Genomic DNA, 23,647 nt, shown 5'->3' on the forward strand with positions numbered 1-23,647 from the left:
TTTTTTTCTTTAAAATAAAAATAACTGATGTCAAAAAAAGGAGATTAATTTTATCTTAAAATAAAATAGCAAAAGTCTACATATCTCATATGCACAAACAAATAGAATGATGACTCTAGAATCCCTTAATAATGCTTGCAACTTTACATTCGTCCAGCATGTCCTGTTTTTAAAGTAATTTTATAGTTCCTATGAGGCAGGAAAGGCAGTGCCTAGGCTGGATGTGGTGTACATGCCTGCGCTCCCAAGATCACCTTGAGTTTGAGGCCAGCCTGAGCTGCAAAATAGGTTCAAAGTCTGCATGAACTACACAGTAAAACCCTGTCTCAAGGAGACCAAAAAAAAAGAAAGAAAAAGGAAAAAAAAAAGAAAAAAGAAAGAGAGAGAAAAGGCAGCTCTTACAATCTCTACTTTATAGAAAACTAAACCTAACTTTAAATTTAACCTGGATCACACAAGACACAGATCTAAGTGAAAGTTTGAGACTTAAAAAGCAAATACCTCTGAATCTTTTTCACATATTTAAAATTACTTAATATTTAGAACAATTAGAACTTTTAATAGTAAAGTACCTTTATACTAACCTGTGGATTGGATTTTGAATTCAAAATAGCTTTTGTTTTGATGTAAAGGTGCACTGGCTAGACAACCTCCTGTTCCACATATTCTTCTTCCATTTTTCACAATGACAACATCTGTTCCTAAAAAAGGGGGGAAAAAGCAGATACTATGTAGTTTTGTATTTTTATATCCAACAATTAGCATTCCTTTATTTACTAACAACTCAGCACACATAAAATAGGAATGATATAACTACTTTTTTTTTTTTTTTTTTTTGCGGAACCGGGGATTGAACTCAGGGCTTTGTGCTTGCCAGGGAAGCACTTATTCCACTGAGCCATCTCCCCGGCCCCAATATAACTACTTTGAAATACAGAAATATTGTTTATTACTTCAAATATTTTATTCATTTTTTTTCTGTGAAGACATCACATATAATATTCAGTTGCAGCTTTAATAACTCTTGACCAAAATGGAGCCAAAGGTGAAGAAGGAAGCCTCTGCCCATCCCAAAGCTGAAACCAAAGCAAAAGCTTTGAAGGCTAAGAAGATCATACTGAAAGGTATCCATATCCACAAAAAATAATAAGATAGGCATGCCACCCACCTTCTACCATCCCAAGACACTGCCACTCCAGAGGCAACTCAAATACCCTTGGAAGAGTGCCCCTAGGAGAAACAAGCTTGGCCATTATGCCATCATCAAGTTCCCCTTGACCATGGAGTCAGCCATGAAAAAGACTGAGGACAACAACACACTCCTGTTCATTGTTGATGTCAAAGCCAATAAGCACCAGATCAAACAAGAGTGAAGAAGCTCTATGACATTGGTGTGGTCAAGGCTAATAACCTAATCAGGCCTGATGGAGAGAAGAAGGTATATGTTCAACTAGCTCCTGATTATTATTATTTTTTTGTGGAACCGGGGATTGAACTCAGGCCCTTGAGCTTGCCAGGGAAGCACTTATTCTATTGAGCCATCTTCCCGGCCCCATTTTGGCTCCTGATTAAGATGCATGAGTCCAGTTGGCTAGTTGTAAATACATACTTTTATTTCTCCATTAAAAAAACCCAAACAAATATAGAGTCTGGGTATGGTGGCACAAACCTGTAATCCCAGCATTAGGGAGCTGAGAACAGGAGGATCACTACGAGTGCAAGCTGTGTAATGTGATCCTACACACACACACACACACACACCACAACAAAACAAAAAAACACAAGACAAAAATATACTAATAACTCTTAATTATACTGAACTTCAAAATACTTGTAAAGTAGAAATAAAGAGACCAATTCCTTTCAGTTTTAGCCAATAAACAAATTCAAATTTTTCATAAACCTCTTAATTTAGGCTGAAATACAGATTAATGAAAACTATTTATTAAAAACTAGCTGAATAGGGCTGGTGAGCTAGGTCAGCAGACTAAGAACCTGCTTAGGCAAGCACAGGGACCAGTGTTCGATTACCAGTACTGCATATGGTGCGGGCCCCTCCCCAGGGTGCACTGAACCAGAGTCTGGGCGTGGTGATACAAGCCTGTAATCCCAGCACTGAGGAAGCTGAAAACAGGAGGATCACTACAAGTCTGAGCTACACAGTGAGACCTGGTACCAAATACATAATTTTTTTTTAAAGGTATGAAATTTAATTGAGAATGCCACAAAATAAAAACTAGCTGAATGTATACTTACAAGGTAATATATTAATGGCTTATACTTAGAAGAAATAAACGTCTATGGTGAAATGGCTTACACTGGAAAAATGCATATTTTAGATTTTTAAAATACTTATCAAGATAGCTACTATCATATGAGAGAGATATAAACAAGGTTTCTGCATCATGAAATGTACTTCATTCTCATGGAAAATTTTAATTTCAACTCAACAATTATAGATGAGAGGAAGAAAATATTCTCTCTTGATATGTGATCCCACTACTAAATTTATTTTGGAATCATGGTTTTAGAAAGCCATGCATATCTGAGGACATGAAGAGAAAACATAATTGTAATATATAAGATATATCTTTTAACACCACAATATGTGCCTCCCAAGGCCTATGGCCAACACCACCACCTCACCAGCAAATAATACAAGTGAAAATTATCTCAAATCTAGATATGAGAATTGTGGGAGACTCCTCCAGAAGGCGTTAAATGAAACTAGAAAATAGTGATAAAAAGGTTTAACTCATATTTAAACAAAAATTTTTGAGATAAATACGTGAGAGAAATGCAAATAATATCACAATCTATTACAATTCTAAACTGACTGCTTAAGAACTTAGTACTACTATATGATTATTAAAATTCATTAGCATCTATTTTTTTCCTTAACATATTAATTTTTTGTTTGTTTTTTGTAAAGCTGGGGATCAAACTTGGGACCTTGTACTTGCCAGGCAGGCATTTATACCACTGAGCTATATTCCCAGCCCCTTAGATGTATTAATTTTTGGAGTGACCCTCATAAATAATTTGCATCTTGCTACCCTACATGTGTCTACTAGCTCCATCTCAAGAGCACCTCCCTGACGGCAAAGACTCTGCAGTACTTGGCATCTAGCTTAGTAAATAACGATACAGCAATGAAAGAATAAATAAGCTGTACTGAGCACTTTGTAGTGGACAGGCAGCATCTGCTCTCCCTTTCCACCTGGAGATAAACAGTTCCACAGAAGCTGACTCAGTCTCTGGCTTCAAGGGTACAGCATTTGACCTAGATTAAGTCAGTCAGTATATTGCACATCTCTTGGCCACAGTGATTCAATCAAAAATGGTAACATAACAACAAATAACAATCAGAAAAAGTGTCAGCACTTACGTAAGAAACTCTGGAGTAAACTGATCTCATACTTGTTAGAATTGAATGAGAAAATCTATAGTCCAGGAGATGCTTCAAGGGACCATGGAAGCTGGCTTTCAGGAATAACCAGCAGAAGATAGAGGAAATAAAAGGAAAAGGAACTGAATTCTTAGCAGTACTAAATCTTTCCTGATGCCAGTGCTGTTAATTTTCAGTTACATGAACTGATAAATTTCCTTCATTGTTTAAACAATTCTGAACTGTAGCTTGCACTGATGACAACTGAAAGCATCCTTATTAAAACACATTTCCAAGAATTATGCAAATAAATAGTACTCTCTCTCTCTTAATTGGCATTGGTCTATGGCCCTCCACACATACTAAACCCTTCTCACAACTTGTTTTTGAAACAGATAACATTATCTTGGATTTCATCACGAAGTACTGGGTTAATGAAAATATCAGAAGCCTCTCAAAACAATATAGTCTATTCTGTGATCTGGAATCATCGAAACAACTCAGAACATGGTATTTATTCTCTTATTCCAATATCACTTGTCTCCAAAGCATTCTGTTGGGTACGGAGATGTTTTATACAGAAAGACAAATATATTCAGAGGGTATCCTGGGGTGTTTGTGAATCACTAGGGAATCACTTTAAGATTCCATTTCTCTTTATTAAGGTCAACAATATGCATTTGGATATATGTAATGTGTACAGTTTTACTAATCAATGCAAGTCAAAGTATTTCTGGAATATTAAGGCAAATTTGAGCACAGCTAGAATACCACAAAAACACATCCATAGAGTACGTTTTAAGAAACATTAGAAAGCTGGGTGTGGTGGCACATACATTGGTAGGCCAAGGCCAGCCTGTTACATAGCAAGACCCTCTCCCTGTTTTGTTTTTCAAACCAAATTGGTAGGACAGTTTGAATAATTAACACATTGCATACATTCTTCCTAGTGATTAATTGCTGTACAAGATGTGGACATGATATCCTATTTACAAACACCATTAGAACAAATCCCTCTATTCATTAAGAGAATGTAATTGTATATCTATCCTAATTACTTTGAATACACAGATACAAAATGGACATTCATCTGTATCCTCTTTTTTGTTAAGTTGTGTTATCTGAATATTATAGGTGTGTAAACTCAGCAAAATATTCTAAAAGAGTCCAGTAGCCCATAATAGTACTGGGTCTTCCACTTCACTGGCAATGTCAGAAATTGTTGACCTGAGTCCCCTACAGCTCAACATAACAGCATGGCTTTACTTCTTATACTTCATTTTTATACTTTTCTGCTGGATGGTTAAGACCAAGACAAAGCAGGACCTATGCAACAAGAGTTGTAGCTTTTGGAAGACCCTCCCTGTTTAACAACAACAAAAAGTACTACCCATTTCCAGATGAATAACATCCCTTTTGCCAGAGGTAGCTCAACAGCATAAGCATTGTCTGCCTGATTGCAAAGTCCTGAGTTTGATCCCTGGTACAAACGTAGCTACTTTGGAAAGCATTCATTTCTAAAAAGGCAATTCAAATAATGTGCCATCAATCAAGATTTTTACAAAAACTATGCCAGAGAGAATTCCAAAATGTTTCTAAAAACAAGCAACAACATCAAAATAAGTGACTATTCTAAAATAGGCATCATTTTAATATAAATTACCTAGATTTTCTTTACCAAAAAAAGAAAGAAAAGAAAAGCATGAGCCCATGGTCTTCCATACTCAAGAAGTTAAGGCCGAAGGGTCACCTGAGCCCAACAGTTCAAAAGTTCAAGAACACCCTGGGCAACAAAGGGAGTCTGGTTTTTTTTTTTTTTTTTTTAAAGCAATCATATTCTTTAGGTTATTTATGCAAACTTTCACATAGCCGAGTATGCATATTGGTTAAATATGCTTCTTATATAGTCAACCTTAAAACTCAGGCAAGGTGTGCATGCCTATAGGGGGAGGCTCAGGGAGAGGACTGAAAGCTTGTATCTCACCTGACAACTTAGTGAGACCCTGTCTCAAACAAAAAACAAAACAAACAAAAAACAATAAGGGGGCTGAGGGTGGAGCTCACTGGCAGAGTACTCCTGGGTTCAATCCCCAGTACCATCAGTTCGACTCATGCCTGAAACTCTTCTAATTCCACAACACTCTTTTCTTCTATTTTGCTCAAGTTCTCAAATCAGGCCTTCTTTGTGACTGAAGAATTTGAAGTTAATGACAGGTTAAGAAAAAATTGTAAGGGCAGAAAATGTAGGACTACTCTGCTTCATCCACTGAGTAGCTGAACACGCCCAGCAAATCTGGAGAAAGATAAATATAGTGGAATGAGTACAAATGACCAATTCTTCCTAGAGAAGAGACCCAAGAAAAAGAATGTTCTATACAGCAGACTACAGAGATTGAGAGTTTAGCACCAGAGATAGGAAGAACAAAGGCTGCTCAAAAGCTCCAGGGGACTTACGTAGGGTTGTCCTTTACCTTATCCCCAGCACTTATGACAATGCCTGCCATCAGACAGTCTCTCAAAAAAGTTCAGTAAGTAAATGGAACTATTCTCTGAAGGAAACTATAGGATCTGAACATCAATTGCCTACCAATGATGATGGATAAATAATTTAAAGATACTCATTTACGTATGCAGTGAGATTCTCTACTATACTTAGTGGATCTAAACATTAAAGGTACCATAAGCATCCACATACAAGACAGTAAACAATGATAAACTTTTAGACCTTGTTACAGAAATATGGAAATAGTGCTTTCAGAATTATAAAAAATATGGGTAAAAGGGTTTTGCTATAAAGACTTTCCTTTACTTCAATGCACTGAATTTTAAACAATGAGCAATGCAAGAAAAAAATCAAAAGTGTATAAATATATTTAGTATAAAATTATCCCCTATTAACGCTACTGCTAAATAATTATACTGGGAAAGCTCTCCTGCTAGAACTGTATTCCAGAAGCATGGAACTATACAGTAAGTCTAAAAAAAGGAAAATAATAGGTAATGATGACTAAGAATGTTAGATAAAAAGTTATATGGAGGAACAAAAAGTTATACGGAGATTTGGATCGGGCAGGAAAAGACACTGATGCAAAGGAACAAAGTGCTGTTTTATTTTGCAGCAGCCCAATCTGTTGGGAAGAGGCCAGGGAGATGAAATTACAGCGCTTCCAACAGTGACTAAGGAGGCGCCAGCAATGGGGAGGTTTTGGTTGAAATGGCATGTTCTAACTTGAAGTACGACTTCAGGCTTTTCTCTACCTTCTTGTTTTGACTTCAGCAGATGAGGGGGGAATTATTTCCAATAAAACAAGCTTCAACCTATACAAGATGAGGCTGAACAGAAACAGCCGACTGTCAGGACATTAGAACCGAAAGCATTCTGAAACTTGTGGACACCAGACCGAGTCAGAGGGCAGGCAGCTCCCCCGTGCAGGGGCAACTCGCAGGAGACGGAGAGATCACCGCAGCCCTCCCGGCGCCAGCCTACCGGACCAGGGAGTTGGCGGCAGCCACGGAGGTCGGCGACACCGACGAGGTCTGGGCAGTGTTGCCCAGGGAGACGGCGCAAGCAGACGGCTCGGTTCCACCGCCTACCCCTGCTGCCCCCGGGCCGTTGAGTCTGCGGAAGGGAGGGCCTTACCCATGTGCTGCGTGTCTAGCTGCACGGCCGGCATCTCCTTCAGAGGAATGTGGCCCGTCCCGCTGTCCCTGCAGCACCGCAGGCAGCAAAACATCGACGCGGCCATGGCGCAAAGACCACCGCGCCGGCGCTGACACCGCCCCTATACCGCGGCGACACCGCCCCCCACCGCTCCGCCCGCCCAGCTGCGCCTCCGCCCCCGTCCGAGCGCCTGCAGTGTCCGTGTGGAGGTCGGTAGTTGGCACAGCGACCCCTCCGGCCGGGAGGAACAGCACAGGCGGAGGTGCCGTGGGCAGGACTAAGCGAGGGGTATGGGCGGGGCGGCGGGTGGGCGGGGCCTATAGTGGGCGGGACTCTTGTGACAGTAAAGGGGCGTGGCGGACTGGCACGCTTTGAGAAGGTGTACACCCACGCGTCTGGTCATTTTCTGCCAGGGCGGCCTCACGCCGGCCCCCCCACGTTGACAGGTGAGTTTGCCCTGCCAGGACCCTGGGAGTTCTCGGATGGTATGGGCGTATTTTTTTTTTTTCTTTTTCTTTTTCAAACTGGGAAGCGGAGGGAGTCTCGCTGTGTCGGCCAGACCCGGCTCCAGTTGCTGGGCTTAAACGATCTTTCCGCCTCATCCTCCAGAATTGCGGGTGCTCCTGGCGCGTGTCACCACGCCTGGCAGGATGCTGTGTTTTAAATACTGCCTTTCTACTGCATTATCTTTTATAGGTAAACTGATAAAAACAGGTATCCCTGAGGGGAAGGGAAGCTGACAAAAATGCTCCCTGAGGTTTCGCTCAGCGCCCAGGGCTGAACGAGCTGGACTTGCAGGGGGAGGCTTCATACCCCTCCTTGTGGCTCTTCGTGGGCCCCGCAGCGTTTTCCGCGCAGAGACGCGCTGTCCCGGCCCGCGGAGCTGGTCCTGGGAGGGAGCCGCTGCGTGGGGCTGGAGCGCGGCTCTGGCCGGCCTCTCGCAAGCTCTCCTCTCGGGTGCACTGAGGGCTCCCAAGAAGGCGAAGGAACCCTGGAGGCTGTGGGAAGGCTGCCAGGTCCTCTCAGGAAGCCCTTGGTTCCTACTGTCTCCTCCTGCTTCCACGTAGAAGGCCTCCGTAGCTGTCACTTGTCATCTCCTAGGCTGCCTTTCGGTGGCAGATTTTGCATCCATACTGATTGGCGTCAGGGAAGGCCTCTAGAATTAACCAGGCTCTGTTCCTAGGTCATTGTGAGGGCTTCTTTGGAGTTCAAGTCCTGGGAAACCAGATATAAAGTCCCATGATTATAATGGATTGTCATATGTAAGTTTTTAGTCACCTGAGTACGAATATACCTTATGGAGGAATTTTTATACATAGGATGAGGAGAAGTTTTCAGGCCCATGGATCTCTTTTCTGTCCACATGATGTTTTCACTACAATTAGTTTTATTAACAATGCAAATTTTGTATTTTGAGCTTTAGTTACTGTAGAATTAATAGCTAAGATAAACTGGTTGAGGATTACCCCCACCCTCAATGCCAATGAAATATTTTCTTGGTTATCATTTTACTAATGAAATTTTCTTTCACGGAAAATTTTGACTGTTATTCTAGAAATTTAGTTAGTATTTGGATTATGCCAAATCCATCTCTCGCCTTCACAGGAGGAAGAGAATACATCACAAAATATTGAAGAGAAATTTTTTTTTCTGCCTGCCTACCAAGAGATAGGCACTTTTTTTCCATATATATCTAACTTGCAAATAGTATGTGAATTCTCACAAGGTTTCAAGGTTGGTGTTCCCATTTTATAGATGAAAATATGATTACAAGGATTAAATAATTTGTGCAACATTAAATGAGAAGGAAAAATATGTAAGGTAGAGCTCAAAACCCATCCTGACTTTTTATCATTTGTTTTTTTTTGTTTGTTTTTTTTTTTTTTTTTTTTTTTTTTTGAGACAAGGTTTTGCTATGCAGTTTAGGCTGGCTTTGAACTCACCCAAGCTGGCCTTTAACTTACAATGATCCTCTGCCTCATCTTCTGGAGAGCTGAAATGATGGGTGTGCACCAGGACCAGCATCATTCTGACTCTTAGGCCTATATTTGCTCAACCACATGGTGTTGCCTCTCAAATTCTGAAGTTCTAACTTGTAACTATTGCTAAAATCCTCTGAAACTTTCAGCTCAAAATGCAGTTATCACTTTATTTTTATGTGTTTCATTAATCTTCATATAGGATAACACTGTGATAACTTTTATACAGATAATAAATAAAACGTAAGTCATTGTAAAATTTTTGTTCTGGGATATTAAAATGGTATATGAATTAGACATGTAATAAACATTTAGGCTGTTCAAGTCCATCACATTTTCAGTGACAGCTAATTAGATGGCTGTGAATTAGCTATTAATGCAGAAGACAGAAGTACCATAGTCTTTCCTAGATGGAAAAAGTAATTTATTGGGGGCACTGCCTGGTGCACTTTGCCTGTACTGTTGAAACTCAAGTGCACTCAGTAGAATGAAGCAAGCAAACTAGTTAGCTACTACAGCTGATTTCCTTGAGTTGGAAAATGAATGTCATCCATGAGCCTAAAGACCTTTCCCTTCTTGTGTCTGGGATTCTGTTATCCTCATTATTACTTTCAAAGGAGTTATCCTTTCTTTATTGGAAAGCACAGTGTTAAACATACTTCAACAGTCTTTCACAGAAATCACTAAATAATAATCACAAATAAAGCCTCCAAAAAGTTTCTCCAATAGTTAGAAGGCTGTTTATCTAAGTGAAAAATAGCAAAGAGAGACTTTGGAGGAGTAAAAGTCTGACGGCTTCAGGGACATTGTGAAGAACTGGAAAACTGATAGGACAATAATGTAAAGCATATGTTTCAGTTCTGAGTAGGAAATTATGCTCAGGAGGTTTTTTTAATAGGTATTTTTTTATGGCAGGCATATATCTATTAGTAAATTTCACTTTGTACTGCATCATACAAAAGTGGTTTTTGTCTTAAAATCTCAATCACTTTCTTTTTTCATTTTATTTATTTTATGTATTTGGTAAAGGGTCTCACTATGCAGCTCAGACTTGTAGTGATCCTGTGTTTTCAGCCTCCCCTGGGCTGGGATTACAGGCGTGGAACACCATGTCCCATCTCAGTGGCTAGCTCAGCACACCCAGGGGCAGGGCCAGTGCCTGCATGACATGTGGTGCCAGGACTCAAACCCTGGTCCCTGTGCTTACCTAAGTAGGCACTTAGTCTCCTTTGCTGTCTCACCAGCCCATAGAAACTCAATCACTTTCTAAACCAAACACTTTTTCTTAGAGTAATCCAAACCACATTTTTTAACCTTGAAAAATCATAAACATTATAAACACCTCACACTTCTGAAAATTAACATGTTCATAGGAACCTTGATCTAGTTGTTATTAGAATTTGAAGTAATAGTAACTGATGTTTATGCAGTGGTTACTATTGCCAGGCACTGATTTAAGTGCTTTTTGAAACTAATTTAATCCTTGTAACAACACTGTAAGGAAAAATTAGCCTTCACTTTACAGATGAGGAAACTGATGTGAAGAAAAGGTAAAAGCTGTACCTATAGTCACATATAATGAAGGATGAAGCTTGAGTTCAAACTCAGGCAGTCTTGCTTTTGATTGTGTTATTAAATATTAATTATAAAATATATGTATATAAAATATGTACTTTATAAATATATATAAAATGTACTTTATAAATATTTTAAAGATATATTTATATAACATTGAATTTTTTTGTTTTGTTTTACTTACTGAACGTTGAACCCAGGGCTTGGGGCATGCTAAGCATGTGCGCTGCCACTAAATTATATCCCCAATTCCTGAGATGCTAAGTTTAAGAGTGCAATCCTGATTTTTATTTCCTTCTATTCCTTTATTTTAGATGTTGACATTTAAATTTATCAGGGTTAATTGTAATCATTTAATCTGAGTGTTTTGAATTTTAAAGCATATAACCTAAATATGCTCAACCAAAAAGAAGTAAGAAAAATAACTAGATCTTTGTTCTGCAATAGGCTGCTATTAGTTGGCTTTCTGCACTGTTATGAGCACCTTTGAACATTTTATAGAAATGCCCTTCATGGCATTCTCTGACCAAAGGAAGGTATATTTAGTACTTTAAGACAGTTAAACCATCTGTCTGTCAGTAGGCAGAGCACTTAGACCTGTGACTTGCCTACTGTCCTGGCTACTTTCTCATTGCTGAGACACAATACCCACAACCTAAAGGAAGAAAATAAACTTTCACAGTTCATTTTTGCACTGTAGGGGAGTTTGTAGGGATTTCAATCCATAGTCTGCTAGCTGCAAGACAGTGTGGCATAGCAGAGGAAATTGCACATAGCAAGGTGAGCAGGAAGCAGAAATCAATCAAGGAAGAGGGAGGGAGATGATTTTGAGAGGGGGATAGATCTTGGCAGGCCACCCCCACCTGCCACCCACTATCCAACCATATTGTAAAGCCCCACCTCTGAGCAACTGAGGCTTAGTGGGGGGGCATCTAGATATAAACCACAAAACCTACAAAAGGGTGATGAGAAGTGTTTTGTATAAACCTTTCATGGCCAAAGATAAGACTATATAATCTGGTATTATGTGAGGAAGGTTGGAAAAACAACCTTTTGTTTTTCCTGCATGACATGTGGTGCCAGATGTTATGCTTTACCAAACAGCTGAAGTAAGTTTTCCAAAGCATCTAAGACATTCAGGTTGTTCTGTATCTTTAGGCTACAGTAGGACTGTGGAGTGAGAAGACGCTATATCCAGATTATAAAATGCAAATGTATTTGACATTTGCAGGAGAAATCAGTCAGGAAAAAAATAATCTTTCTGCTCTATGTATTATATTTGTAGGAAAACAAAATTACACTTACATCATTGAAATTATGAAAAAGATCTTAAAATATTTCTAGTAATGTGGAAGGGCACATGAATTATAAGTTAAACTGTATCCAGCTATTACTAACTTGAGATATGTGTATGGTTATTTAATGTCATGATTTTATTTGGGGAAATATAAAAATTTTTTTTCAGAAGATTTCATCTACAGTTAAAATTATTTGAAACTTTCTTAATAATGTTTTTGTATATCAATAACCCAAATTCAGGGATTATCAGGAACTTCATTGTGCTCAGAACAAACTATAATATTCTACTAATATACATGTGTCTATGGCTGCAGCTGTGTTACTGGATAGGGTTAGTGCAGTTCTGAGGAACTAGTAGGCCACTACAATTTGCAGATTTTATAACCTGAATTAAAGGGAAAGTAAGATTACCCAAAATTGATGAAAGTTTATAAAATTGGAGACAAGTGGAGTGTAGCTCAGTATTAGAGCATGTACTTAGTGTAGACAAAATACTGTGTGATCACTTGCATTATATAATCAAAACAAAACACTAACAAAAACTCTAAATTATTTTTAAAAACTGCTTTAAAAAATCCATTGTGAAATAATAACAGTGAGAAGATATTCCAGGGATATGTTTTGGCCGAGAGAACTTTAGGAAGATGGACCTACAAAGAATTGAACATGATTAAACTTTTAAAATTTTCTATCTTTTCCAGATGTTTAGCCAAATGCTTTAAGAATGATTTTTATATCTCTGTCTAAAAAGGGAAACTTCCCATTTGTATGTATGACATCTAATATCTAATGCAAATATCAGTCTATATTAGACATATAATATATGCTATAAAAAGATGTAAAGCTTTGTTTTCTTGCTTTTTGGTTTTTTTAATTTTTTATTTTAGGGAAAGGTCTACAGGGTGTTCAGGGTCTCACTACTAGATCGGACTTGTAGTGATCCACCTATTTACAATCTCCCAAGAGCTGGGATTACAGGCATGTGCTTCCATGCCCAGTCTCAATTGCCATCTCAGTGTGCCCTGGGGGCGGGGCCAGCATGGCAGGCTGGGGAATGGAACCCCCGGTCCCTGAACCTGCTTGCAGGTGCTTTAATCCACTGAGCTATTTTGTTGGCCCTTGAGCTATTTGGCCGGCTCTTTGAAGCTTTGGAAAGAAAGGGAAAAGTTAAGATACTTGACTTTGTGTAATTTTTTAGAAAAAACAAAACTTAATTTTGTATGTTCCGAATTCATTGGTGCCAATTATATACTAAGTACTTAGTAAAGATTTATTAAAACATCATATGAATGATGCTCCCTAAATATAATGTTATACCTTGTATTATTGTTTAAATATGAAATGTCCTTAGAAGACTTGGGTATCATGTATTAGCTTGTTTTTCAGTGCAGCAATGTTCAGAGGTGAAGCCTAGCAAGGTGATTGGATTATAAGGACACTAACCTCATCAATGGATTAATTGATGAATGAATTTATAGCTGACTGGGAGGTGGAGCACAGTTAAGAGAAGTAGGTCACTGGGAGTGTGCCTTAGAAGGATATGTATTACTACTTTCCTGTCACTTGGATAAAATGCCTCACACCTGCAATTTTTTTTTTTTTTTGAGGGTTTTTTTGCGGAACCAGGGATTGAACTCAGGCCCTTGGGCTTGCCAGGCAAGTGCTTATTCTACTGAGCCATCTCCCCAGCCCCTCACACCTACAATGTGAAGCTAATTTTGGCTCTGGATTTTTAAAGGCTTCAGTCCATGGTCAGTTGACTCCAAGGCAGAATGGCATAGCAGAAGAGCATAGAAGAGGAAATCTGCTCCCCTCCTGGCAGCCAGGAAGCAGAAGAAAGCACAGCATTTCAGGTCACGCCCCCAGTGAAGCACTTTCAAACAGGACCCACCTCCTAACAATACATTCAGCTATTGAACTCATCAGTGGATGAATCCTATGATGAGTATAGGGCCCCTATGATCCATGTGAGGCACATTCCACACACAGACTTTTAGGGAACATTTTATATTTAAACCCTAACCAGGGTCTAACTAGTCCTAGCCCCTTCCTCTCTGGCTCTCTCCCTGCTCTTTCCTGGCTGCCAGGAGGTGAGCAGCTTTTCTTCAGCAGACTGTCTTAGTGATATTTCTGCTGGCCCACAGTGCTGAAAGCAATGGACCTTTGGCTAAAACCTCTGAAACTGATACAGGGAATGAAACTCTCAACCTGAAAGGTACCTGGGATGAGTTCATATTCTCTAAAATCAGAGAATGAATTTTAGGAACAAATGGAGGTTAAGAATTGAATATTTACTGGGGGAAAGAAAGGACAGAAGGGGAACCCAAGTGCGTTGCCCCCAGGAAGCTGCCTTTTCCAGGGATTTTCATAGAGTGAGACCATGCAGTGAGGCAGGTCTAAGGTGGTAGACAATATAGGAACTCAATTAGGTGAGCATGAGATGGGATGAAACTGGTTAACCAATGAGATTACATGCACCATTGCTCAGGTATAGTTGATTAAATCCAGGACCAAATGAGGAATTGAGTCATGTAGCAAGCAGCATGAATATGGACAAGGTCTCTTCCTGTTGGAAGTTGAGTTAGTGACTCTTTAGGGCTCTGTCAAGGAGACTGATACCTACTTAGAATATCAATCCCTGATGCCCATCCCTAGGGAAGTGTGTGGCAGTATTTGTTTACTCTTTTGTCTTGAGATGTGGTCCATACCATGAATGTATGTCTCTTCCAAAGTTGCAAAGTCATTTTGTCTTCCATATTGTCTGTTTGAGGGCTTGGCCTTGTCTGACTGCTTATAATATTTCTATATAATTTAGTTTCCTACAACATTGCCCCTTCTGAAGAAGTAACCCGAACTGCTGTGAGGGAACAATGGGTGATGACTGCTCTGGCTTCTTTAGGGTGTAGTTGTTGATCAACAGTCGGAGATACTCTCTAGAGGTTCTATCTAAAAGCCCTCAGTAGACAGCAGGTATTTTTGTCTTGGGTAGATATATAACTTTGAATCTAGAGACAAAGTCAAAGAAACTATTAAATGTGCATGAGCCAAAAAATGACATCAACAGGATAATTATGAGTATAGTAAAATATTTTTCACCAAAGAGATAGTAGTTACTTCCCATAGAGATGATAAAGATAAGGCTGAGGAGATAGCTCAGCTGCATAAGCACTTGCCTTACGAGTGCACGATCCTGAATTCGATCCCTGGTAATAAATAAATAAATAAATAAATAAATAAGATAAAAATAGGGTCTAGGGAACCTCAGCATTTCGTATACCCTTAATTTGATATCTAAATATTTTGAATAGCTATTGAGACATTAGCAGAAGGATCTGGAATGTAATAAACTTTTTTTTAAGTTTGTAATTATAAAAAGACTAGTTAGAACTTTTTGTAGGTCAGTTAGCAGAGAGCTCTTAAATGGAGTTCTCTTTTTTATGTTCTATGGCCACTGGGTATTGTCTCAAGTAAACTGATCAACTCTAGTATTACTGGGTGCACACGAAAACACTTGTACACTTTCTGTTTTGTAAGCGGGGCCACCAGCTAGGTAACTAGTGACAAATCTGCCTGAGCATCTATCAAAAGTCTTATAGGCCTTTCCCTTAAATCGGCAGTTAACATGGATTCCTTTAGACTAAGAGGTGAAGACCCTTGACCTCATCAACCTGAAACTTCCTCTGATTCCATTATAAGCACTTTCTTTTTTCCCTCTCTAGAAGCTTTGAACATTTTTTGTTTGAAATGTCCCCTTCTCCTGTAGGTTGCTAGTATCACTTTTTTCTTTTTCTATTTTTCCATTCTTTATTCTTTCTACTATGAATCACTTCAACTGAGACAAATTCATTCCTGTAAACCCTTCTACCTGCTGCAGCTTGTGTCAGATATCTGCGCCCCACTGAGCAAGATACAACTTTTGGGTTTTAAGGCCTTCTGCAGGCAGCCCTACCCAAGGAACATGAGGGCAACTTCCCCTGTAGTGGATTTCCTGACTTCTGATTAGACTGGGAGAGGAAGTATCTTTGAGGTCAATCAGCCCTGCCCAAGGAATGTGAAGATAGCTTTACTTGTAATGAGGCAGGAAACCACCAGAAGCCTCAGTTCACCTGGGCTGTGTGAGGTGGCTCTAGTTAGTTAAGGCCTTAATATATGTCTCTATAGACAAAATCTGGTGGATCCCAGTAAAATGAATCTGAAAGTAATCTAGCATATTTGCTATAGGTTTTACCTATATGATTACCTGGGTTTTGGTATCTTCTAGGAAAGGAACACGTTTTCTGAGAGATCAGAACATGTGTAATCAAAGCATGAGCATTTGAGCTAACCCACTGGCTTTTTGACCCCTTTATTCACAGAGTCTGACAGTTTGCTATAGGTCCTTCCAGCTTTAGTTAAAACTGTTAGGCAATGCTACTTTTGAGAAATGTAATCTGAGATCACACCTGTATTTACTATCAGCATGAAATATCAAGTCACATCAGAAATCAACCAGGCTAAATTACACGCCTATGAAATGCATAGTATTCAATCAGATTAAACCAATGGCCCATTGTTTTGGTTATGGTCCCTGGGCAGACATTGTGGAGGGTTTTTTCTTCAAACACTGCAGCTATGAGTTTTATGTTCTTTAAAGACAAGGCCTGGCTCTATCTGTAAGGCCAAAGCTGTTTGACATGGTACAGCCAGTGCTTTTAGACCTTCTTTCTTACCAGAATTCTGTCTGTCCTTGGGAACCTGTTTTAACTAGTGACATACTTTTTAAGTCTTGTACATGAATAACAATATATATTACATTCGTAAAAAAACAGTCTCAGCATCATTTTGATTAGTAAGCAGCCTGAATATATATTATAATAGTTATACAAGATAAAATTTCTCTGAGAAGAGAGCTGGGCTTTTAGGAATAAGCAAGATAGCTCCCAAAGTCTGTTTATTGCAGTAAAACAGACTTTAGAGTTTTATTAAGAGACCTGTGCCAATTTCCAGAAATAGGCTGGAGTTTCCTCTAGTCATGATTACTCAGGGCTCCTCAGTGGAGATGACAGATAGATAACAGTCCAGCCAGAGGGAGCCCCAGGGCCCTTTAGTCCTAATGGGCCACCTTGGAAGCTGAGTCTGAGCTCTGGTGCCTCCACCTCAGTTCAGTCTCACTTCCAGTGGCTGCCTTGGCAGTAAGAGCATGGTTTTTGGAGCCTCTTAAGGCATTCCCTCTTATGCTGGCCTGGCTTGTGACAGCCAGCAGTAGCAGATGAACCTCATCAGCAGATGAACCTCATGGTTGTTCAGCTCTTCTTGGAGCCCAGAGAATCAGACTTAGGGTCTGTTTTGAGGTTGCAACAAACGTAGCTGTCTTTGATCTCTTTGTTTTCTCTCCTTGGCTTTCTTCCAATCCTGATTATAGGACACTAAGCCAGCAGTTTTTACTAAAGTATTGAGTTATCTAAATCAAAATCTATCTTTTGTAGCTCTTTTCTAATATCTGAAGCTGACTGAGTAATGAAGTTATCAGTAAGAATAGTCTGTCCCTCTGCTGAATTAGCATCTCAGGATGTATGTCCCACCAGTGCCTCTATTAAACATTCTAAGAAGTCAGAGCAGTGTTCATATTGCTCCTGTATTGTAAATAGGTAAAATTTAAAATAACTAGAAGGCTTGGTTTTAGTTCTTTTTAGACCTTCAAGAATACATACTTGAGGGCCAGTGAGATAGCTTAGTGGACTAAGCACCTGCTTAGGCATGCACAGGGACAAGGGTTCCATCCCTGGCACCACATGCCTCACTGGCCCTGCCCCGGGGCGCATTGAGCCAGCGACCAAGTCTGGGTATAGAGGGGCAAGCCTGTAATCCCAGTGCTGGGGAGGCTAAAAACAGGAGAATCACTAGGAATCTGAGCTGCCTAGTGAGAACCTCTACAAAAAACCAAAAAATTAAAAAGAACACATACTTGAAACAAAATGTCTTTTCTAATCTCTAGCCTGACTATTAGGGCAGCAGGAGTCTTGGGTAGGAACTTCTTGGGCTCCAATGGGAACAGGTAGTTCCACTGGCTGTCCATCTTTTGGTTGTTTAGAATTAACAATGTAGTATTTATCTCAAAATGTAATAGCTTATAATGCTATCTACGTTTCATTAGAAGTTAGTTTGGTTTAAGATTAACATTACATTTTTCCGATTAACATTGTATCTTTCCAATCCAGTTTATAAGTCTGAGTAAATTCTCTAAAAGACATCAATGTACTTATCAGGGTCATATGAAAATTTTCAAAGATCTGACTTTATCTGTCTTAGTTCACTTAGAGAAAAAGGCACAGGAGCTCTAGAAGTTCCAAATTGTCTATTTACTTCTGTAAAGGATATTATCCTTGAGGAGCTTGTATAAACTCAGCTAAGGATGGGTGTAGCCCTGTTAGAGAACTGGATTGCTGCTGGTCTAGAACCCCCATCCTCTAGACTAGAAAGGCAACTAGAAGAACCTTATACCCAGCAATGGTGGGCGAGGCTTGATTAAGACTGTCTTGTCCTTAGGCTCCAAAGATTAGGGAGGAACAGTCTTAGGCTCTGGGATAGTGAATGCCTTCGGCACCTGAACTGCCTGGTTCTCCTGTAGCTTGCATCTATATTTCAACACCAGATAACAATGACTTTGTCAATGCAAGCAAAATCTGAACATAAGACTTTTTTTTTTTTTTTTTTTTTTTTTTTTTTTTTTACCATTTTGCTTTCTTACAATATCTTTCTAGTTCTAAAACAGTGTCATGATTGATACTTTCCTCTGCATTCCATTTGACTCTAGGGAGTATTAAATGGCTTTTTTAGCATGTAAGGATCAAACATCTTCTGGTGCCTAAAGAAGCACTCTAAAGGAGTAAGAGACTTTGACTTTGAAATAACCTGGAATTCAGTAAAAAGTTTAGGGTGTCCCCGCCTTGTTTCTAATTGATTCCACACTCAAGGCCTCCCCTGAGTAGACCACTCCAGAGCAGGTGGATGCTTATTTGGAGAGAGGGGAGATAAGAAACAACCAACCTGTCTACCCTTGAACTGGTATGCTATTTTTATCTCCTGAAACATCTTACAAACCATTTGTTCACTTACTCTTATTGAATATCTGTAAGAATAAATTAAAATTGATCTGGTGACAGGAATTTTTACAGAAGGAAGCAGAACTATTGGATAAAAAGGTGAGCTGGAAGCAGAGCACCTCCCCTGCTGTTCTGTGAAAGGGATCACCTTTGGAGATAGACAAAAGAGACAATTGACTGGAAGGACTTTGCCTGGGGTCCTAGGACAAAGAAATCTCCAAGACAGTTGTATTCTTCCATCTAATCACCAGGGCAACCTTTCCTAGCAAGACTTGGCTATATTAAATCTTTAGAGCACACAGGTCAAACTTATATTCATCATCTAGCAATCATATTTTACATGTTGGTAAAAACACATCACTTAAGGTTGGCAAAAATCTCTATTAGTTAACATGTAAGGCACAGATGTAAATCATTCTCCTGATAGCTGCTGTGGTGTGTAAACTAGTACAAGCTGCCTCAGGCTAATTTTTAAATTAGTGGCTAATTAAGTCCTTGCACTAAAAAGCCTAGGTAAAATTTCTAGTTTACTAGCAGAGAGAAAATAGTGCAATTAATAAGTGGAGCTCTTTCAGTGGTTAGAAGCCAGTTTCCACTGAGCACCTTTGAGTAGCCTTGGCCATGATTCCTCAGTTTCTATTGGCTCATACAACCAGAGACCAGTCTCCAGAAGGAATCCAGCTATCTCTGGTCAACATTCCATCAGCCATTGGCTTGAATGGGGATTCGCCAAAGAAATACTGGGGAAACCTGTCTTGTGCTTCAATGAGTGGCAGCTGCTCTAGGAGCATTTACTAGCTGGCAGAGTAACCACTGTTTGTCAAAGTTCTATAGGGCATAGTGAAAAGCCTGAACAAGATTACCACTTTACAATAAAGGTTTTGAAGTCCACAACTTAGCTCTTATGCACCTGAATGATAACTAGACCTAAGAGAAAAGGTAGAGATCCTCCTTTATACTTGTGTTTTGATCCCATAAATGTTCCACTGTATAGAAATGCTGTGTTTTGCTTATCTATGTATTAGTTGATGGACATTGAAATTGTACTCTGGAAATTATGAACAGTGCTGCTATTCATTGTATAAGTTTTCTTTTTCTTTTTTTCTTTTTTTTTTTTTTTTTTTGGCAGACCCAGGGATTGAACTTAGGCCCTTGCACTTGCCAGGAAAGCACTTATTCCACTGAGCCATTTCCCTGGCCCCTGTATAAGTTTTCAAGCAGTGTATGTTTTAAATTTTCTTTGCTGTGTATCTAGCAATGAAATTGCTGGAACATGACAACTTCGTTTAAATGTTTGAATAACTGCCAGACAATTTTTCTAAACAGTTGTGCCATTTTATAATACCACCAGCAACATATGAGAATTCTCTACATACTTGCCAATATTTGTTATCATCTGTCTTTAATTCTAGCCATCCCGATAGATATGAAGTAGTATCTAATTGCTGTTTTGATTTCCATTTCCTTAACTGATGAGTTTGCATTTAGTTGTCCCATCAATGCCTCATGCAGTCATGGGGCAGCTTCTGGGGTTTGTGATTGATTCTTGATCCAATGCTGGGATTACAGGTGTGAGTGCTACACCTGCCCTGGGATGGGTAACTTGCATTAAAATGTAAGGAGGGGAGACAGCCTAGCTAGCTGCCTGAGCTGCTGCCACTCCCTTTGCTCTTGCTCTTTGCTGCCACCATGAAAGTTTGCTCTCTGCCATGTGCCACTCTGCCTTGGAGCCAGCTGAGTGTGGACTGAAACCTACACTAATTGTGAGCTAAATGAACTTTTCATTTCTTCATATTGGGTGTTGGGTATTTTGTCCCAGCAATGAGAGAAGAGTAACTGAGACAACAAGTGAGGCCAAGCAGCTTTTCATGTGGTTTTTGGCTATGAGTATGTTTTTGGAGTACTATCTGTTAAAATCCTTTAGCCATTTCAAATTGGGTTACTTATCCTTTTGTGCTGGAGTTATAATGTTTTATATAGATAGAACTCGCTTATCAGATTTGTTACTTGCAAAATTTTTCTCTTATCCTGTGGGTTGCCTTTTCATTTTCTTTATGACTCTCTTTGAAGTACAAGAGCTAGTATTTTTTTTTATAAGAAAATACTTTTTAAATAAAATATAATTGACCCATAGTAAAATTATCCCTGTTAACATGTTAGCCCTATGAGTTTTGACAAAGGTTCTCATGCACTCAAGATATATCCAGTTCTGTCAGCCCTCCTCCAGATTTCTTTTCTTTCTTTCTTTGTTTCTTTCTTTCTTTCTTTCTTTCTTTCTTTTTTTTTTTGTAGGACAGTTTCAATAATTAACACATTGCATACATTCTTCCTAGTGGTTAATTGCTGTACAAGATGCGGACATGATATCCTATTTACAAACACTATTAGAACAAATCCCTCTATTCATTAAGAGAATGTAACTATATATCTATCCTAACCACTTTGAACACACAGATACAAAATGGATATTCATCTGTATCCATTTCTTGTTAAGTTCCATCATTTGAATATTATAGGTGTGTAAACTCAGCAAAATATTCTAAAAGAGTCCAGTAGTCCATAATAGTATCGGGTCTTCCACTTCACTGGCAATGTCAGAAATTGTTGACCTGAGTCCCCTACAGCGCAACATAACAGCATGGCTTTACTTCTTATATTTCGTTTTTATACTTTTCTGCTGGATGTTTAAGACCAAGGTAAAGCAGGACCTATGTAACAAGATTTGTAGCTTTTTGGTCTGATATGGTCAGTGAAATCCCCTCAGGATTTATCCTGAGATCCTGTACCTCAGAATGTAGATGCTTTGTCAGTGTCAGCCATGTGGATGAGTCATGGCCATTGCTTGGCCAATGTGCTCTCTGTGAAAGCCTGAGAGAATGGTTTCTCTCCATGTGACTCTCCTTAGGCACACTCTACATCATCAATCACTTTCCTCTTTGGCTCCATAATCTCCTTGTTCAGAAAATTTGGGACACTACTGAGTTACATGACATTACAGTACAAGTTCTCATATGTCCTGAGTCTTAATTGACCTTGGAAGGCTAGGGCCAAAATATTGTCTTTCCTTGCGACCCTCCTTTTTTTCTAATTTTGGTTTGCAAACTTAGGTTGTTAACCCTCCACAAGACAAGCTTATTGTTATTACCATACAACCTAGGCTGTTAAGCTTAACCTCACTATCTGTCTGAATATCCAACATCTTAGGCATAACATGGAGCAGGTATTTTTCATCAAGTATTGATATGTTGAACTTTAAGTCTCTACAGAATATGATGAAAAAACATTTAAAACTTAGAATATATTTTTAAAAACAGGCATAAAGAATTATATACTTATGTTTACACATAAGTCCACAAATCTAACCATGTACAACCCTGAAGCAGGACCATCATACAACATTCCTTTTCCTGTCTCTTGCCTTCATTCACCAACCCCTTCTTTTTGAACTATCATCTACCCGAGAGACAGCACAGCAACAACTGGCATATCATGACAAGCAGCCCATATTCAGAAGACCATAATGACAGGCACTCCAAGCATGAAACTACTATTACAGATTACCATCTGCAGTGCAGTTGCTTAGTTCACTAGTTTTTTTTTTTTTAAATGGAACAATATTTATTCTTTTTTTTCCCCTGTACATTTGGTGTTTATGATGGTTAGTTTTATTTGCTACAAAGAATAATAATGCTTGGTTTAATCCTTGTAAGTAGGTTATGTTGATTAAGTTTGACTGTATTAACTTGATTAACTTAAATGCCATCTAGTGAGCAGGTATGACACACTCCTAGGGGTATCTAAGTGGGCCATTGAGGTACGACCTTGGGTACTATATCTGGTCCCTTGCCTCTTTCTCCCTGCATTATCCCCAGCCCTGCTCTGCTTCCTGGCTGCTGTGCACTAAGCTTTGTTCCACTATACTCTTCTGTCATGATGTTTCTGTCTTGGATCCAGTTAACCATGGACTGAACCTTCTGAAAACTCATGTCAACGTAAATCTCTTCTTTGAAGTTGTGGACGTCAAGTATTGTATCAGCAATGGGAAGGCTACTACGTAGGGTTACTTGGAAAGCAAATTCCAAGATTTTGAGCATACCTGCATGATACAGGTTGTAAAGCCTCCTGAGAGTTTTTAAATTGATTTGTAAAAGTGAGTAGAAAAACCACATTCTGTCACAAAACCATCAGGTGACTCTCCAACTTGCCAATCTTTATCTTCCTTACACTGTCTATTCATCACTTTTCTAGTTTCTTCATCCTGCTTTTGGTCTTTACCTCATTAGGAACACTTCTTTAACTCACTAGTTTTCATCCACATTAGACATAACTATTATTAATGTCTCTCTTGGTCTCCTGAAATGCTATTCATAGATATATAGATAATTTCAAAGAAAACAGTAGTCTCCTCATTATAAAATAAGGTACAATGCATTTAGTTCTTAGTGATAAACACACAGTATCTTAGAAATCACAACTTTTGATAAACTGTCAGAGAATAGAGAATAGAGAATAGGGTGTGGACTGGGAATAGAAACTAGTACAAAATGTTAAAGGAAGGTGTAAGGTAGACTTTTCAGGATACTATCATATAGGTGTGAAAAAAAATCTGGCATGATAGCATATACCTGTAATTCCAACTACTCAAAATCTGAGATAGAAATAT

At 39.1% G+C, this 23,647-nt stretch overlaps 2 protein-coding genes across 2 annotated transcripts in view; one reads left to right on the plus strand and one right to left on the minus strand.

The window, feature by feature from the left end:
- Spryd7 (SPRY domain containing 7) overlaps window positions 1-7,296 on the minus strand; it is a 36,430-nt gene extending 29,134 nt beyond the window's left edge. The window contains exons 1-2 of the mRNA XM_004633097.2: window positions 7,029-7,296; window positions 585-701 (exon numbers count right to left, since the gene is read on the minus strand). Of these exons, the coding sequence (XP_004633154.1) occupies window positions 585-701; window positions 7,029-7,134 (223 nt within the window). The 5' untranslated portion in view covers window positions 7,135-7,296. The remainder of the gene's footprint in view (window positions 1-584; window positions 702-7,028) is intronic.
- Window positions 7,297-7,441: 145 nt separating this feature from the next.
- The window catches only part of Trim13 (tripartite motif containing 13), an 86,455-nt gene continuing 70,249 nt past the window's right edge, over window positions 7,442-23,647 (plus strand). Inside the window, exon 1 of the mRNA XM_023717230.1 lies at window positions 7,442-7,495. The gene's annotated coding sequence lies outside the window, so the exon portion shown is untranslated. The remainder of the gene's footprint in view (window positions 7,496-23,647) is intronic.

This window comes from Octodon degus, unplaced genomic scaffold (genome assembly GCF_000260255.1).
Source record: "Octodon degus isolate 3935 unplaced genomic scaffold, OctDeg1.0 scaffold00051, whole genome shotgun sequence".
Taxonomy (NCBI): domain Eukaryota; kingdom Metazoa; phylum Chordata; class Mammalia; order Rodentia; family Octodontidae; genus Octodon; species Octodon degus.